At 38.3% G+C, this 19772-nt stretch overlaps 1 protein-coding gene across 2 annotated transcripts in view; it reads right to left on the bottom strand.

Moving 5' to 3' along the window:
- Positions 1-19772, bottom strand: part of CWF19L2 (CWF19 like cell cycle control factor 2) — a 142953-nt gene that overhangs the window by 97915 nt on the left and 25266 nt on the right. For both annotated transcript variants that reach the window (XM_040257907.1, XM_040257908.1), the window contains one exon: positions 14765-14858. In XM_040257907.1, the coding sequence (XP_040113841.1) occupies positions 14765-14858 (94 nt within the window). The remainder of the gene's footprint in view (positions 1-14764; positions 14859-19772) is intronic.

Here is a 19772-nt window from a genome sequence, read left to right as displayed (position 1 = left end):
GCACCATGCCAGTGGTCCACAGGAGAGGCTACCACAATGAGAAGCCCACGCACCACAACTAGAGAGGAGCCCCCACTCTCAACTAGAAAAAGCCCACACACAGCAACAAAGACCCAGTATAGCTAAAAATAAAAAACTCAATTATTAACAAGAAGGAAGGAGGAGTGACAAGGTCTGTTTGACTGGCTTTTTGGCCTGAAATTCCCTATCCCTGGTGATAAGAATTTCTTTCTACCTCAAGATTCAAGGACTGCATCTTTTATGAGATTTATTCCGTTTTCAGGAAGGCAGAGAGAAGGGGTCAAAGTGTCCTTCTTACATCAGCTCTTTCTCAAGTAACTTTAATTCAAAATAATCAATACTGAATGAACTCCTGAGGCGGGATTTAAAATGGTGGGAGAACAGGAAACAGTTAAACTCCCTTCACAGAAACTTTGAAAATACACCTACAAGTGGAACTATTCACAGAGATAGCTACTGAGCACTGACAGAAGACATCAGACCTCCAAAAAGACAAGGAAAACCTCCGTGTAACTGAGTAGGACAAAAGGAAAAAGAAAAAGAGGGAATCAGGCCTGCACCCCAGGGAGAGAACTGTGAAGGAGGAAAGGCTCCCACACCTTGGAAAGGCTCTTCACCAGCAAAGAAATTAGACTGGATAGAGGCAGAGGTTTTGGAGCCTAAAAACAAGAGAGCAGCAACTGGCTTGTGGAAGTCACCACCAGCCTATGCTCCTCCATGTGAGATGCTCCTCTGTCAGTAAGGATGGGGGTCAAGTGCTAAGTAAAGCTCAAACTCTGAAGCTCCGTCCCAGGGAAAGGACAAAGGTTAGGTGCAGAAACAGCCGAAGAGTTCAGGCCATGCCAACTGAGGGTGTACTAGGAAGAAGCCTGGGCTCGCCAAAGAGGCAAGACACCCTCACTAGGAGAGGGAGGAAGAGAGAAGCGGGATCACCATAAAAGCTTCTTTTCCTGTGAGCACTCCCAAGCAACAGGACTTCACCTACAGGGTCTCCTTGTGTGGGTGCAAATCACCGCTGCTGCCATCCTGGGATCCAGAGGTGGGCACGGCTACCTCTTTCAGGCCCACAGGCAGACACCAGGCCCTGCCCATGCAGAGCTGGAAGGGCACAGACAGCTTCCAAAACTAGAAACCCCACAGGCTGACAGAGAAGGGCGAGACTAAGCTACTGGAAATTGCACCAGCGGGCCAGAGGACCCGCCTCCACTGACCTAGAGGGGCACAGACACCTCAGCCACTGGGAGCTCCCCCAGAGGGCCCAGGACCCGCCTCCACTGACCTAGAGGGGCACAGACACTCCAGCCACTGGGAGCTCCCCCAGAGGGCCCGGGACCTGCCTCGGCTGTCCCGGGAGGGCACAGACAGCTCCCCAACCAGAGGTCCTGCCAGCAAGGCACAGAACCTGCCCCTGCTGACGCAGAAAAGCACAGAGAGATCCAGCCGCTAGCAGTTCCACCAGGGGCCCTAGGACTCACCCTGCTGACCTTAAAGGGCGTGGCCAGCTTCCAAAAGGAAAATTTCCACAGGCAGGTCACAGGATCCAACCCTGCTGGGCTGGAGGGGCACAAACAGCTTTACCTACGAGGAATTCTTCTGGGGGTGGGGGGCACAGGATCGACCCCAGCTGACCTGGAGGGGCACGATCCAGCCACTAGAATTTCACCAGCAGGCCCCATGACCTGCCCAGGCTGTCCTGTGATGACGCATGAAGCTTCCACACAGGAAACGTCAGTGGTTGCTGACACCCCACAACTCTCCCAGAAGTATATAAACAGATCTCTCTACTACGTAATCTGTCATTGGGTACCAGGACCTGCCCCTCTGTCCTGGAATGGCATGGATATCTTTCAAAACTAGGAAATCCATCAGTGGATGTCAGAACCCACTCTGCTGTTCTGGGAGGGCAGGGATATTTCCTGCTACTAGGAAGTCCACCAGTGGGTGCTGGGACCTGCCTTACTGTCCCAGGAGGGTGCAGGTAACTAGCCTCCACTAGGAAATCCATTATCAGGACCAAAAGTTGCCCTGTTGTCTGGGGAGCACACAGAAAACCCTCATTACTAGTAAATTTTTGAATGGGTCCAGGGATCTACCTCATTATCACAGAAGGGCACAGATAGCACAACCCCCACGCCCACCAAACACACACACATACACACTAGGAAATTCACCCAGAGGAGGGGCTGAAAACCACAGCTAAGCCCCAGAAAGTGAAGACACTCAGTTGTGTGCGACTCTTTGCAACCCCATGGACTCCCCACCAGGCTCCTCCATCCATGGAATTTTTCAAGCAAGAGTACTGAAGTGGGTTGCCATTTCCTGATCCAGGGGAAACCCCAAGAGCTATGTAACTGAAAAAGATGAGTCAAAACCTCTCCTCAAGGCTATGCAAACTGCAAAGTTACACCTCCACTGACAGCTTCCTAAATTCAGCCCCTATGAAACATCCAAAAGAACAACAAGTACTTTGCAACTGGAATGGGCTAGAGTAGCTGTGAACTCTGTAGACAGGTACATGTGAAGACAGGGACAAACCAGAGTTCGAGCTGCCTCCACTGCTCACACAGTGTGACCAGCTGAATGACTAGTGCAGCACTGATACCTAACTTCAGTGGACCCGTGCTGGAGGACATGTGAAAACAATACCTGAAGAGTCATCAGGGCCAACTGCAGGCATACTTATAGTTAAGGTGGGACCCAGAGCAGCACCCATAAGAATATAAGTTGCGAGCACACAAAACAGCTGAAAGGGGACACAACAGAGTACAATAACAAGTAAACAGCTCCAAAAGATTAAAACTCAGAGGCTTCCCTACAAGTGGGAGTGCTCTAATCCTGCCTACATCACAGAGCAGATCAGAATCACAGCTAGGAGACAGATTTTGGAAATTCCGCTTTAAAAACTAGGGAGGAAACCTCGCCCGTGACAGGGCAGTGATAGCGACAGAGCAACCAGGAGGACCCACTCAATATCGAGGGCAGGCTCCAATCACTACAGTTCAGTTCAGTTGCTCAGTCGTGTCCGACTCTTTGTGACCCCATGGACTGTAGCACACCAGGCTTCCCTGTCCATCACCAACTCCTGGAGTTTACCCAAACTCATGTCCATACAGTCAGTGATGCCATCCAACCATCTCATCTTCTGTTGTGCCCTTCTCCTGCCTTCCATCTTTCCCAGATCAGGGTCTTTTCCCAATGAGTCAGTTCTTCCCATCAAAGAACTGGAGTTTCAGCTTCAACATCAGTGCTTCCAATGAATATTCAGGACTGATTTCCTTTAGGGTTGACCACTTTTACCTCCTTGCAGTCCAAGGGACTCTCAAGAATCTTCTCTAACACCACAGTTCAAAAGCATCAATTCTTTGCTTGCTTTCTCATCCAATTCTCACATCCATTCATGACTATGGAAAAACCATAGCTTTGACTTAGATGGACTTTTGTTGGCAAAGTAATGTCTCTGCTTTTTAATATGCTGTCTAGGTTGGTCATAACTTTCCTTCCAAGGCAAATCAAACTCAGATCAAGAATATAAAGGCATAAGCCTCTGGAGAAACCACACCCATCAGGAAAGAAACTCCAGAAGCAAGAGGAACTGCCACTGGAAACCTGCAGAAAGAAGACAACAAACAGTAAGCTGGAAAAAAAAGAGATGACAAAGAAATATGATGACATGAAGTAGCAAGATAGAAACATCCAAGAACAACTAAATGAAGAGATAAGCAATCTATCTGAAAAATAATTCACAGTAATGAAAGTGAAGGTGGTCCAAGATCTTGGAAACGAATGAAGGCAACAATCAAGAAGATACAAGGAAATTTTAACCTAAAGACTAAACAGAAATAAATAAGACAATAACCTAATTGAAAATATGCTAGAAGGAATCAATTGCAGAATAACTAAGGCAGAAGAACAGATGAGTAACCCAGAAGACAGAATACTGGAAATCTCTGGCACAAAACAGAATCCAGAAAAGAGAATGAAAAGAACTCACTCTCAAGAGACCTCTGAAACCACATCACATGTACCAAAATTCAAACTAAATAGGCCCCAACAGAAGAAGAAAAAGAGAAAGGACCTGAGAAAACATCTGAAGATACAGTCAAAAAATTCCCTGACATGGGAAAGGAAACAGTCACCCAAGTCTAGGAAATGTAAAGAGTCCTATACAGCAAAATCCAAGAAGCAACACAAGACACATTTTAGTTAAACTAACAAAAATTAAATACAAAGTAAAAAAAGGTAAAAGCAACAAATACCATACAAGGGAATCCCCATAGGGTTATCAGCTGATTTTTCAGGAGAAATTCTGCAGGCAACAAGAGACCGACAGGATATATCTAAAGTGATGAAAGGAAAAAATCTACAATGAAGAATACTCTACCCAACAACAGTCTCATTCACATTTGATAAATCAAAAGCTTTATAGATAAGCAAAAGCTAAGAGAATAAAGCCCCCCCAAACCAGCTTTACAACAACTGCTAAAGGAACTTCTCTAGGCAAGAAACATTAAGAGAACAAATGAGGAAGGGAAGAAAAAAGACTTATAAAAACAAATTCAAAACAAGGAAATGGCAGGAGAAACATACATATCAAAAATTAACTTAAAGGTAAATGGATTAAATGCTTCAACCAAAAGACACAGCTGAATGGACAGCAAAACAAAATCTGTATATAACCTGTCTAAAAGAGACACACTTCAGACTTATAGACATAGAAATGGAAAAGTGAGGGAATGACAAAAGGTAATCCGTGCAAATGGAAATAAAAATAAAACTGGAGTAGGAATAATCATATCAGACAAAACAAACTGTGAAATGAAGACTGTTTACATGAGATAAGGAAGGACAGTACATAATGATCAAGGGATCAATCCAGGAAGAAGATATAACAACTGTAAACATTTATGCATCTAACACCTTAATACATAAGGCAAATGCTAACAGCCATAAAAGGGGAAATAACAGTAACACAATAATAGTGGGGGACTTCAATATCCCAGTGACACTAACGAACAGATCATCCAGACTGAAAATTAATATGGAAATAAAAAGCTTTAAATGGCATATTAGACCAGATAGTTTTGACTGATACTTATAGGATATTCTATCCAAAAGCAGCAGAATATACTTTCTTCTCAAGTGCATATGGAACATTCTCCAGGATAGACCATAGCTTGGGTCACAAATCAAGCCTTGGTAAAATTAAGAAAACTGAAATCACATCAAGCATCCTTTCCAACCTCAATGCTATGAAATTAGAAATCAATTACAACACACAAACACATGGATGCTAAACAATGTGCTACTGCACAACCAGTGGATCACAGAAGAAATAAAAGATGAAATAAAAAAAAAAAAAACCAGAAACAAATGACAACAAAAGGACGAGTAGTCAAAATCCATGGGATGCAACAAAAGCAGTTCTAAGAAGGAAATTTACAGCAATACAATCTCACCTGAAGGAACAAGAAAAAAACCTCAAACAACCTAAACTCATACTTGAAGCTGCTAGAGAAAGAACAAACAAAACCCACAGTTAGTAGAAAGAAATCATAAAGATCAGAAGAAAAATTACTGAAATAGAAACAAAGGAAAAAATAGCAAAGAACAATGAAATAAAAAGCCAGGATCTTTGAGAAGATAGATAAAGCTGATAAACCCTCATTGAGACTCATCAAGAAAAAAAGTGAGATGACTCAAATCAGTAAAATTAGAAATGAGAAATGAAGTTACAGCTGACACTGCAGAAATACAAAGAATACTACAACAACTGCAAACCAATAAAATGGACAACGTGGAAGAAATAGACAGATTTTTAAAAAGGTACAACCATCCAAGACTGAATCAGGAAGAAACAGAATTAGAAACCAAAGATTCACAAGTACGGAAATTGAACCTGTAATTAAAAATCTTCACACAAATAAAAACCCAGGACCAGGTGGTTTCACAGTGAATTCTACACAACATTTAGAAAACAGTAAACACTTACTGATCTCAAATTTTCTGAAAAAAATTGAAGAGGAAGGAACACTCCCAACCTCATTCTACAAGCCCACCATCACCCTGATAAAAGAAAAACATATTAATAGAATTACAAAAGAAAATTACAGGTCAATATCACTGATGAATACAGACACAAAAATCCTCAACAAAATACTAGCAAACAGAATCCAACAACACATTAAAAGCAATATACGCCATGATCAAGCAGGATTTATCCGAGGGATGTAAGAATTCTTCAATACACACAAATCAACCAGGGGGATACACTACATCAACAAACTGAGGAATAAAAACCCTAGGATCATCTAAATAGATGAAGAAAAAACTTTTGACAAAATTCAACATTCACTTATGATAAAAACTCTCCAGAAAGTGTGCACAGAGGGAATCTACCTCAACATTATATAGGTCATGTGTGATAAATTCACAGCAAACATCATTCTCAATGGTGAAAAACTAAAATCATTTCTTCTAAGGTCAGGAACAATACAATGATGTTCCCAATCTACACTATTACTGAAAATAGTGTTGGATGTCCTAGCCACAGCAATCAGAGAAGAAAAAGAAATAAAAGGAATTCAAATTGGAAAAAAAAGAAGCAAAACTCATTGTTTGCAGATGATATGATACGATACATAGAATATCCTAAAAATATTATTAGAAACCTACAAGAGTTAATCAGTGAACTGGTAAACCTGCAGGATACAAAACTGACACACAGAAATCTCTTGCACTCCTACACACTAACAATGAAAGATAAGAAAGAGAATTTAAGAAAAGTATCCCATTTACCACTGCAACAAAATGAATATAATACCTAGGAATAAACCTACCTATGGAGGCAAAAGGCCTGTACTCAGAAAACTATAAGGTATTGATGAAATAAATCAAAAGGACACAAACAGATGGAATAATATATGATGGTCTTTGAACGGAAGTATCAATATTGTGAAAATGACTATACTATCCAAAGCAATCTACAGATTCAATGCAATCTCTATCAAATTACCAATGACATTTTTCACAAAATTAGAATGAAAACTTTTACAATTTGTATGGAAACACAAATGACTCCAAATAGCCAAGGCAATCTTGAGAAAGAAAAATGGAGCTGGAAGAATCAGGTTCTCTGACTACAGTCTATACTGCAAAGCTACAGTCATCAAGACAATACAATACTGGCACAAAAACAGAAATACAGATCAATGAAACAGGACAGAAAGCCTAAAGGTAAACCCTCACGGCTACAGTCACCAAATCTATGACAAAGGAGGCAAGAATATACAATGGAGAAAAGACAATCTCTTTAATAAGTGGTACTGGGAAAACTGGACAGCTACATATAAAAGAATGAAATTACAATATTCCCTAACACCACACATAAAAATAAACTAAAAATGGATCAAAGACCTAAATGTGAGATTGAACACTATAAAACTCTTAAGAGGAAAACACAGGTAGAATATTCCTTGACATAAACTGCAGCAGGGTCTTTTTTGATCCACCTCCAAGAGAAATGAAAATCAAAACAAAAATAAACAAGTGGGATTTAATTAAACTCCAAAGCTTTTACACAGTAAAGGAAACCATAAACAAAACAAAGAGGACCCTCAGAATGTGAGAAAATATTTACAAACAAAGCAACTGACAAAGGGTTAATCTTCAAAATACACAAATTTCTCATGTAGCACAATATCAAAAAAATAAACTCAATGAATAAATGGGTGAAAGATCCAAATAGATATTTCTCCAGAGACATACAGATGGTCAAAAAGCACATGAAAAGATGCTCAACATCTCTCATTATTCAGTTCAGTTCAGTTCAGTCGCTCAGTCGTGTCCGACTCTTTGCGACCCCATGAATCACAGCACGCCAGGCCTCCCTGTCCATCACCATCTCCTGGAGTTCACTCAGACTCACGTCCATCGTGTCAGTGATGCCATCCAGCCATCTCATCCTCTGTCGTCCCCTTCTCCTCCTGCCCCCAATCCCTCCCAGCTTCAGAGTCTTTTCCAATAAGTCAACTCTTCGCATGAGGTGTCCAAAGTACTGGAGTTTCAGCTTTAGCATCATTCCTCCAAAGAAATCCCAGGGCTGATCTCCTTCAGAATGGACTGGTTGGATCTCCTTGCAGTCTAAGGGATCCTCAAGAGTTTTCTCCAACACCACAGTTCAAACGCATCAATTCTTCAGTGCTCAGCCTTCTTCACAGTCCAACTCTCACATGCATACATGACCACAGGAAAAACCATAGCCTTGACTAGACGGACTTTAGTCAGCAAAGTAATGTCTCTGCTCTTGAATATACTATCTAGGTTGGTCATAACTTTTCTTCCAAGGAGTAAGCGTCTTTTAATTTCATGGCTGCAGTCACCATCTGCAGTGATTTTGGAGCCCAAAAATAGAAAGTCTGACACTGTTTCTATTGTTTCCCCATCTATTTCCCATGAAGTGATGGGACCAGATGCCATGATCTTCGTTTTCTGAATGTGGAGCTTTAAACCAACTTTTTCACTCTCCTCTTTCACTTTCATCAAGAGGCTTTTTAGTCCCTCTTCACTTTCTGCCATAAGGGTGGTGTTATCTGCATATCTGAGGTTATTGATATTTCTCCCGGCAATCTTGATTCCAGCTTGTGTTTCTTCCAGTCCACCATTCTCATGATGTACTATGCACAGAAGTTAAATCAGCAGGGTGACAACATACAGCCTTGACGTACTCCTTTTCCTATTTGGAACCAGTCTCTTGTTCCATTTCCAGTTCTAACTGTTGCTTCCTGACCTGCATACAGATTTCTCAAGAGGCAGGTTAGGTGGTCTGGTATTCCCATTTCTTTCAGAATTTTCCACAGTTTACTGTGATCCACACAGTCAAAGGCTTTGGCATAGTCAATAAAGCAGAAATAGATGTTTTTCTGGAACTCTTGCTTTTTCCATGATCCAGCAGATGTTGGCAATTTGATCTCTGGTTCCTCTGCCTTTTCTAAAACCAGCTTGAACATCAGGGAGTTCACGGTTCACGTATTGCTGAAGTTTTTGAGCATTACTTTACTAGCATGTGAGATGAGTGCAATTGTACAGTAGTTTGAGCATTCTTTGGCATTGCCTTTCTTTGGAATTGAAATGAAAACGGACCTTTTCCAGTCCTATGGCCACTGCTGAGTTTTCCAAACTTGTTGGCATATTGAGTGCAGCACTTTCACAGCATCATCTTTCAGGATTTGAAACAGCTCAACTGGAATTCCATCACCTCCACTAGTTGAACGGTTTTATGAAGACCTACAAGATCTTTTAGAACTAACACCCAAAAAAGATGTCCTTTTCATTATAGGGGACTGGAATGCAAAAGTAGGAAGTCAAGAAACACCTGGAATAACAGGCCTTGGAATGCGGAATGAAGCAGGGCAAAGACTAATAGAGTTTTGCCAAGAAAATGCACTGGTCATAGCAAACATCCTCTTCCAACAACACAACAGAAGACTCTACACATGGACATCACCAGATGGTCAACACCGAAATCAGATTGATTATATTCTTTGCAGTCAAAGATGAAGAAGCTCTATACAGTCAACAAAAACAAGACTAGGAGCTGACTGTGGCTCAGATCATGAACTCCTTATTACCAAATTCAGACTTAAATTGAAGTAGGGAAAACCGCTTGACCATTCAGGTATGACCTAAATCAAATCCCTTATGATTATACAGTGGAAGGGAGAAATAGATTTAAGGGCCTAGATCTGATAGATAAGAGTGACTGATGAACTATGGAATGAGGTTCGTGACATTGTACAGGAGACAGGGATCAAGACCATCCCCATGGAAAAGAAATGCAAAAAAGCAAAATGGCTGTCTGGGGAGGTCTTACAAATAGCTGTGAAAAGAAGAGAGGTGAAAAGCAAAGGAGAAAAGGAAAGATATAAGCATCTGAATGCAGAGTTCCAAAGAATAGCAAGAAGAGATAAGAAAGCCTTCTTCAGCGATCAATGCAAAGAAATAGAGGAAAACAACAGAATGGGAAAGACTAGGGATCTCTTCAAGAACATTAGAGATACCAAGGGAACATTTCATGCAAAGATGGGCTTGATAAAGGACAGAAATGGTATGGACCTAACAGAACCAGAAGATATTAAGAAGAGGTGGCAAGGATACATGGAAGAACTGTACAAAAAAGATCTTCACGACCCAGATAATCATGATGATGTGATCACTAATCTAGAGCCAGACATCTTGGAATGTGAAGTCAAGTGTGAAGTGTCTCATTAGTAGAGAAATGCAAATGCAAACTCCTACCTCACACCAGTCAATGGCCATCATCAAAAAATCTACAAACAAAAAATGCTGGAGTGGGGATAAAAGGGAACCTCCTACAGTGTTGGTGGGAATGTAAATCGATACAGTCACTATGGAAAACAGTATGGAGGTTCCCTTAAAAAAATAAAAAACAGAACTACCATATGACACAGCAATCCCTCTCCTGGATATATATCAGGAAAACCATAATTAAAAAGCACACAGGTACCCCAATATTCATGTAGCACTATTTACAACATGCAGGACATATAAATAACCTAAATGTCCAATGACAGATGAATTGATAAAGAAGATGTGGTACTTATATGCAATGGACGGACTATTACTCAGCCATAAAAAGGAATGAAATAGTGCCATTTGCAGAGATGCAGACAGACCCAGAGACCATCATAGGGGAAATAAGTCAAAAGAGAAAAATATCACTTATATGTGGAATCCTTTGGAGAAGGAAATGGCAACCCACTTCGGAATTCTTGCCTGGAGAATTCCATGGACAGAGGAGCCTGGCAGACTACAGTCCATGGCGTCACAAAGAGCTGGACATGACTGTGCAACTATCACTCATATGTGGGATCTATAAAAATGGTACAGATGAGCTTATCTGCAAAGTAGAAATAGAGATACACGTGTAGAGAACAAACAGTGGATATCAAGGGGGAAGGGAGGGTTGGATGAATTAGGAGACTGGGATTGACATATATACACTTACGTGTGTAAGAACAGATAACTAAGGAGAACCTATCGTATAGCACAAGAAACTCTACTCAATCCTCTGTGGCAACATTTTCTTCCCATTTTGTTCTAAATGGGAAGAAAAGCTAAAAAAGAGCAGATATATATACACATATAACTGATACACTGTGCTGTACAGCAAAAAATAACACAACAGTGTAACGCAATTAGACTTTAATAAAAAAAAGAAAAAAATCACATCATAAAGCAGTTATATTCTAATAAAAATTCATTAAAAATAATAATAATCAATATGCAATTGAGGCCCATACCCCTTGGCCCCAATAACAGCAATAATAAAATATTTTTGACAAGAGAATTCATGAATTTAATATTTAAAAATCAAAAATATCAATTTGCAGTAGCATCTATCATTATCATCTATAATTAAACCCAACAAGTATTTTGTGAACATTTACCATAAATAAGAAAATCTGTTAAACACAGAAGGAAATCAAAATATAATAAGGGGGTAAAACAGGGGTGAATGGGGTATCAGCTTATTAAAAATATAACTTTTATAAACAAAAAAATCATGAATAAGGTATGGTCCCTGTCTTCTCTCTGAGATAAATATATATCAAATAGCTACAGTAAATTCATTGGTATGTGCATGCATTCTAAGTCACTTCTGTCATTTTCAACTCTTTGCAACCCTATGCAAGCAGTCCATCAAGTTCCTCTGTCCATGGGATCCTCCAGGCAAGAATACTGGAGTGAATTGCCATGCCCTCTGCCAGGGGATCTTCCATGAAGCGCTTAATATTGACTACATCTGAAGTATGCTTTTTATATGTCAAAAATTAAGAGGCTGAGCATATGCTTCTAAAATTAAAAGTTGAATTGTTATAGACAAAATACAATCAAGAAAATCTGAGTTACATCCTCACTTTTCTCAGAAGACAGAAAAATATGAAAATAGCAATAAACTCAGTACCAGGAGACCTAGATTTTAGTCCTGTTGTTATTACGAAACAGTTGTAAGATCTTAAGCAAGTCATTAATGCCTTTAAACTTTGTCTATCTGTAAAATAAGGCAGTTGATTTAAATTACCTTTTAAATTTTTTCTCAAAAGGTTCTAAAAGAGAAAGCCAAAAGATGAAGAGGGAAAAACTCTATTCGATGAACAAAAATACAGAGATTTAAAGCAAGAATTTTTACTAACTACATGGTAACAAAGTCTTCTAATGAAAATTTAGAGTAACTAACCCTATATTAGAATTAGAAAGAAAAGCTGGGTTCTAGTACTACTCACATGACTATAGGTAAATAACCAATTTCAGTCTTAGTTTCCTGAAAATTAGATATTAACTATTATCAACTGGGACATCTACTTTGCTACCCTCACATGGCTGTTACTGAAAATAAGCTAATACAAAAATGTGCCATGTAAACTTAAAAACTGCACAAATGTTCCCATTACTAAAATATGACTGAAGATAATTTTGTATGGACAATGAAAACATGCTTACTTTTCCACTTAATTTTCTCTAAGGAAAAATATCAAGAGTAACATTAATTATTGTGTATGTGGCACTTCAATCATCACACACACACAAATCTGTTGATAAAATCTTCCCAAAACATTCCATCATAAGGACAATTATTTGACATCATCATTATCATTTACTATGTTCTAGATACTATGATAAAAGATTTTTCTCATTTAATTCTCACAATAACCGTATAAGACAGGAAATACCATTATTTCCTACTACATTTAAACTGGGCTCCGAGAGGTCAGGAAACATTCCCTAAATCACGGAAGGAGTAAGTGGAAATGCCAAAATTCTAATCTCAAGAAGTCAAACTCCAAAGTCCAAGTCCTTCGATATAAACTCTACATACATTCTTAATATTACTCTTATAATACTAATACTTTCAGGTGTCTTATAGTTTCAACTCTACCACTAGTCTAAGCAGAATGACTACACTATCTGCATATGCAAAAAAAAAAAAAAAAAAACCCTGTAGATCATTTTTTTAAAGCTTAATTTCAACTCTGGGATATATTTGGAGCTTTCTGTCATTCTTCCTCCTAAATAAATATGAGAGGGAAATGGTGAGAGCATGATGTGAAAGGGAACAGAGACAGGCTCTCTAAAACCTTTGTGTAAGGTCATTTTTCTCTTACTGCCTTTGATTCTGCTGGTTCAGCCAGCTGAAAGATACTACTTAGAGTAGAATTTTGGGTCTTCAATCAGTGAAGAACCTGCTGACTACATATGTATACTCAAAGACAGGATTTATCAATTCTAAGTCTTTCCCATATATGAACTTATTGACTGTCCTCTGAAAACAGGTATTGGTAAAGGCTTTAATCAGTCCTACATGATGGTTCACTGAGAAAACCTATGATTCTCAATCTCTTAAATTTCTAAAAATCAGTATTTCAAAGACACCTTTACATGACTATAGCTTTTATTATATAGCACAGCAGAGACATTTCTGCCCATGATAAAAGGCAATAAAGAAAAGGCTATAATTACTAATAACGTCAGTACAAAATAAAAAGGAACCTGTAAGTGGCTCCAGGGACATCTCTCATAAAATACAGAGGAACATGATAAATGGCCAAAATAAAAATACACTGTGTACAAAAAGAAAAAGAACATTCTGTTGAGAAATCACTAAGATGAAAAGATAACAATTTATAATATTATTATGTGTATACTTGGTTAACTGTAATTAATTAAACTTTTCACTGAGAAACACTTAATTGGCACATAAGTATTTTTTAAATACTGTGTGATTATATGGCTTAAGTATTTTATCTCCATCTGCTGGAAAGTAACAGCACTATCCTAAAGTCAATACAAATTTATAAATGGTGGCAAAGTAAAAATTTCTGAAGATATAAAATCACATATTTAATACTTATACATAATTTTAATGAAACTTCACAACCTTATAATACTGTATACATTTTGTAAAGAGCTTCCCAGGTGGTACAGTGGTAAAGAACCCGCTTGCCAATGCAGGAGGCAAAAGAAAGGTGGGTTTGATCCCTGGGTTGGGAAGATTCCTGGAGGAAATGGCAACCCACTCCAGTATTCTTGCCTGGAAAATTCCATGGACAGAGGAGGCTGCAGGCTATATAAACCATGGGGTCACAAAAGGGTCAGACACAACTGAGCATGCATACATCACACATAGAATGTAACAAACCAAAGCAATATTAAATCTTTGTAGAACCACACTTTGCATTAATCCATTCAAAATATAAACTCAAATATAAAAATATTATAGAGTATAAAATATTTAATCAATCTGCTACCATATTTGAGGTAAAAAATCTTGCCAAGTACTGATAATTTAAATAAGGTCTTAAAAGACTACAAATGTTTTATCATTGCTTTCCTATATGTAAACTGAACCTTTAGTAATAATCCATAGATGTTCATAATAGAAAACTGTACAAATTTCACATCAAAAAATCAATATACATCATTGTTTTGCAAATATATAAACAGACACAGATGTTTTCAGACTTGATCAAAATTATAGCATCAGGCAGAAATATTTAAATAAGTAGTAATAAAATTCATATTTAATACATCTCAAAATCTGATTTGGTTATTCATTTTTGGAATTCATAATACACCTTGCCAATCTACTAGCAGACTCAGGACATTTTCTTAGGAATACCAAGTAACAAGAAATGTTTATGTGGCTACAAGCAAAATATAAAGATACCTTTAGTGACTGATGACACATTACAGTCTTCTGGTGGAAGACCTGTCCCACCATCCTTCCAGTATGGATTCAATTCTCTTTCTAGCAGTCTGGACTAGAATAAAACATTTTTAGAGGTCACAATTTTAAAATAACCCCACTATAAAATATATTAATAAATTAAAAATCTGAGACTCAGTTAACAATTGCAACCTTAGCAAAATATTTTAAACACTTTTTTTTCCCAATTAACTTATTTATTTTAATTGGAGGCTAATTACTTTACAATATTGTAGTGGTTTTTGCCATACATTGACATGAACCAGCCATGGGTGTACAACCCATCCTGTACACCCCTGCCACCTCCCTCCTCATCCCATCCCTCAGGGTCATCCCAGTGCACTGGCTCTGAGTGCCCTGTCTCATGCATCAAACCTGGACTGGCGATCTATTTCACATATGGTAATATACATGTTTCAATGCTATTCTCTCACATCATCCCACCCTCACCTTCTCCCAGAATAATGGAAATAAAAGAAAAAATAAATAAATGGGACCTAATTAAACTTAAAAGCTTTTGCACAACAAAGGAAACTATAAGCAAGGTGAAAAGACAGCCTTCAGAATGGGAGAAAATAATAGTAAATGAAGCAACTTATAAAACACTCTTAAGACACACTTTTTCCAACTTGGAGGAAATAATGTCTAAATTAATATTCATTCAATGTGTTTACTGAATGCCTACCATGAATCAGAACTGTGTTAGATGCAGAAGATAAAACAGTCAATACCACTAACTCAGCCCTTACTAGCTTATAAGATAGTGAGGAATACAGATAATATACAAGTAATTGACAAGTGCTTTGAAGACAGAAGTACAGAGTGCTAAAACCATATACAATTCAAATTCCTCTCATGCTGCCAAATCAAAGACTTCCTAGAGGAAGTAATATGAGTAGTATTAAACCTAAGGATGAGTAAGAATTAACCAGTTTCTATTGTGGGTACCGAGAGCATTAAGGTGCGCCAAGGACAAAAATAAAAGCATGTTCCTAAAACCCTAGAGGAAAGGGAAAACACTCCAGTTTTAGGAAAGAAAGTAATTCAGACTTAAATAAAACGTTAGAAGCATGAATGAGTAGCAACAAGAGATTAGGTTGCACAATAATCAGAGACTAGGTCACAGGAGCCACTTGAAAGAGCTATTGGAGCTTTATGCTGGGGCAATGGTGAGTCATAAGCACGATCAGCTTTGTATTATACAAAGAGCAAACTGGTTTCAGAGTGGACAAAAGATTGGAGAAGAGCAACATTAGAGGTAGGAAACCAGTCAGAAAACTGTGGCAGTAATCAGGAAAGAGAGGATAATAACCTAGTAACAATGCGGGAGTCTACCATGTTCCAAGCACTATGCCAGGCACTGGTGGCGGTGGTGTAGTCCTGAGTCATGCCCAACTCTTGTGACCCCATGACTGTAGCCCGCCAGGCTCCTCTGCCCATGGGATTCTCCAGGAAAGAATACTAGAGTGGGTTGCCATTTCCTTCTCCAGGGGATCTTTCTAACCCAGGGATAAAACCCACATCTCCTGCATTGCAGGTGGACTCTTTACCACTGAGTCATGAGGGATGCTAGACACTGAGGCTATAATTAACAAGCCAGGCATAGTTCTTACCATCAGAGAAATTAAGGCCTTGAGAAAGGAGAAAGACAGCAATATTAATATAGATGAGTGCTATAAAATTAAAGGTTACTACAGAAACATATACTAGGGGTATCCAATTTTACTTAGGGTGTCAGAAAATGCTTCTTAAAACTAAAAATTGCAATTACTAGAAATAATAAAGGTAACTGGATAGAAAAGAATGGAAGGAATTAAATGCTAGTTTCTAGTAATATGAACCAACCTTTGAAAACAAAAATGTTTGGTGAAAAAAAAATTTTTAAGCATTTGAAACATATTCATGAGCTGACAAAAAAGTACAGAATCTTCAGTGAACAAAAGTTCATTTAAGTTAGGGACTTCTCTGCAGTTCCTTGGTTAAGATACCACATTTCCAGTGCAGAGGAAGCAGGTTCAATCCCTTGTTTGAGAACTAAGATCTCACATGATGCAAGCCAAAAAATAGAAGAAAATAAAAAACAAACAAAAAATTTTAGTTAAAGGTTAACTTGGAGGGATAAACAAAATAGTATGATTTGACTTAGTTTTGCTGTTGGAAGAATTTATGTTGTTCAGCTCAGTTCAGTCACTCAATCGTGTCCGACTCTGCAACTCCGTGAATCACAGCATGCCAGGCCTCCCTGTCCATCACCAACTCCTGGAGTTTACTCAGACTCACGTCCATCGAGTCAGTGATGCCATCCAGCCGTCTCATCCTCTGTCATGCCCTTCTCCTCCTGCCCCCAATCCCTCCTAGCATCAGAGTCTTTTCCAATGAGTCAACTCTTCACATGAGGTGGCCAAAGTATTGGAGTTTCAGCTTTGGCATCATTCCTTCCAAAGAAATCCCACGGCTGATCTCCTTCAGAATGGACTGGTTGGATCTCCTTGCAGTCCAAGGGACTCTCAAGAGTCTTCTCCAACACCACAGTTCAAAAGCATCAATTCTTCAGCACTAAGCTTTCTTCACAGTCCAACTCTCACATCCATACATGACTACTGGAAAAACCACAGCCTTGACTAGATGGACCTTAGTCGACAAAGTAATGTCTCTGCTTTTGAATATGCTATCTCTATGATATTTGAATATGCTATAGGTTAGTCATAACTTTTCTTCCAAGGAGTAACCGTCTTTTAATTTCATGGCTGCAGTCACCATCTGCAGTGATTTTGGAGCCCCCCAAAAATAAAGTCTGATACTGTTTCCACTGTTTCCCCATCTATTTCCCATGGAGTGATGGGACCGGATGCCATGATCTTCGTTTTCTGAATGTTGACTTCTTATAGTGTACACAAAAAGATTCTGTCACCTCCTTTTTTAGTCTACTATAATATGCCATAGTATCTGCAACCAAGAAATTCCTTCCAGTGCTCTTAGACACTCAAAGAGATACACATCAGATACTCAACAGGATAACAAAGACTAAAATTACATACTGAGATGGACAACTGACAACAAGTAATAAAAATTATGAGATACTATCTGAAAGTATAAAAAAGACACATGATTGAATTTAAAAAGAACTACTATCAGTGAGAAAAAGACAACCCCAGGACAAAAATTAACAGAAAACATAAATTGGCAGCTCATACTATGAGAAATCTAAATGACAGAAGAAAGCAATGAAGAGATCTCTCCTAGTAATCAGAGAAATGCATACTAATGCACAAAATACAATTTCTTACACATTAATCAGCATGACAAAAATTAAGTATGACAATACAGATACTAAGTATGGTAAAGAAACATACATTTTTCAGGAACAATACACAGATACTACATCTTTGCACGTGTCTGTAAAGAAAATAGGTGCATACTTCATAACTTAGCAACTTCACTTCTAAATATGTACTATGGAGAAATTTAGCACTGCTTGTAATAGTTTGTAAGAGTGAAAAAACAACAAGAGTGGAATGGAAATTTACAAAAAGCAGTTAGATTATGAAAGACTATTGAGTGAGTAAAAGGAATGACACAGAAATAAAATATATCAACAGAATCAATCTCTAAAATAAGATGTTAGTCATATCATTTGCAAATAATATTTCTGACAACAGGTTAATATCTAAAATATACAAATAATTCTTAAAACTCAATATCAAAAAGTAAACCACTCAATTAAAAAATGGTCAGAAGACCTGAACAGACATTTTTCCAAACGTCTATGTGTGCCAAAACACAGCTGGCACACACATGCACAGGACAAAATGCTCAACATCACTAATCACTGTGGAACTGCAAATCAAAACCACAATGAGATGTCACTTCACACCAGTTAAAATGGCCATCATCAAAAAGACCACAAATACCACGTTGCTGATGCAGAGAAAAGAGAATCCTACTACACTATAGGCAAGAATGTAAACTGAGACAGCCACTATGGAATACAGTATGAATGTTCCTCAAAAAAATAAAAACAGAATTGCTATATGATCCAGAAATTCCATTCCTGGGTATACATTCAAAGAAAATGAAAGACTAATTCAAAAAGACATATGTACTCTCTCCAATGTTCATTCATATCAGAATTGTTCATTACAGCCAAACTATTGAAGAAACCTAAGTATCCATCAACAGATGAATGGATAAAGAAGTTGTGATACACACACACATACTATTACTCAACTGTATGAAAAGAATGAAATTCTGCCATTTGCAAAAACATGGATGAACCTACAGGGTATCATGCTTAGTGAAATAAGCCAAGACAGAGAAAGACAAATACTGCAGTTATTACTTATGTGTGAAATAAATGAATAACAGAAACAGACTCACAGAACAAACTAGTGTCATCAGTAAGGAAAGGTAACGTCAAGGGGTTCAACAGAGGTAGGGAATTAAGATGTACAAACTACTACGTACAAAATAAACTACAAGGACATATTGTACAGCACAGGGAATTATAGCCACTATTTTATAAACTATAAAAATACTGAATCACAGTGTTGCACACCTGAAACTAATACTGAATATAAACCACACTTCAATAAAAAATAAAATTAAATTAAAAGCACAATAAAGCTTTTAAATAACAATTACAAAAATAAAAAAATAAAAATGCTAACCATCATCTGAAGAAAGAAACAAGAGACTAACATGATGAGCCAGGCACAACATACTCAAACTGGTCTGTGGATTTTTGAAAACGGGCTACACTGTTGGTGGGAATGCAAACTAGTACAGCCACTATGGAGAACAGTGTGGAGATTCCTTAAAAAATTGCAAATAGAACTGCCTTATGACCCAGCAATCCCACTGCTGGGCATACACACCGAGGAAACCAGAATTGAAAGAGACACATGTACCCCAATGTTCATCGTAGCACTGTTTATAATAGCCAGGACATGGAAACAACCTAGATGTCCAT

The sequence above is a fragment of the Oryx dammah genome, unplaced genomic scaffold (assembly GCF_014754425.2).
Source record: "Oryx dammah isolate SB20612 unplaced genomic scaffold, SCBI_Odam_1.1 HiC_scaffold_17, whole genome shotgun sequence".
In the NCBI taxonomy this organism is placed as follows: domain Eukaryota; kingdom Metazoa; phylum Chordata; class Mammalia; order Artiodactyla; family Bovidae; genus Oryx; species Oryx dammah.
Note: the sequence above shows the minus strand (reverse complement) of the source record. Positions and strands in the feature narration are given on the sequence as shown.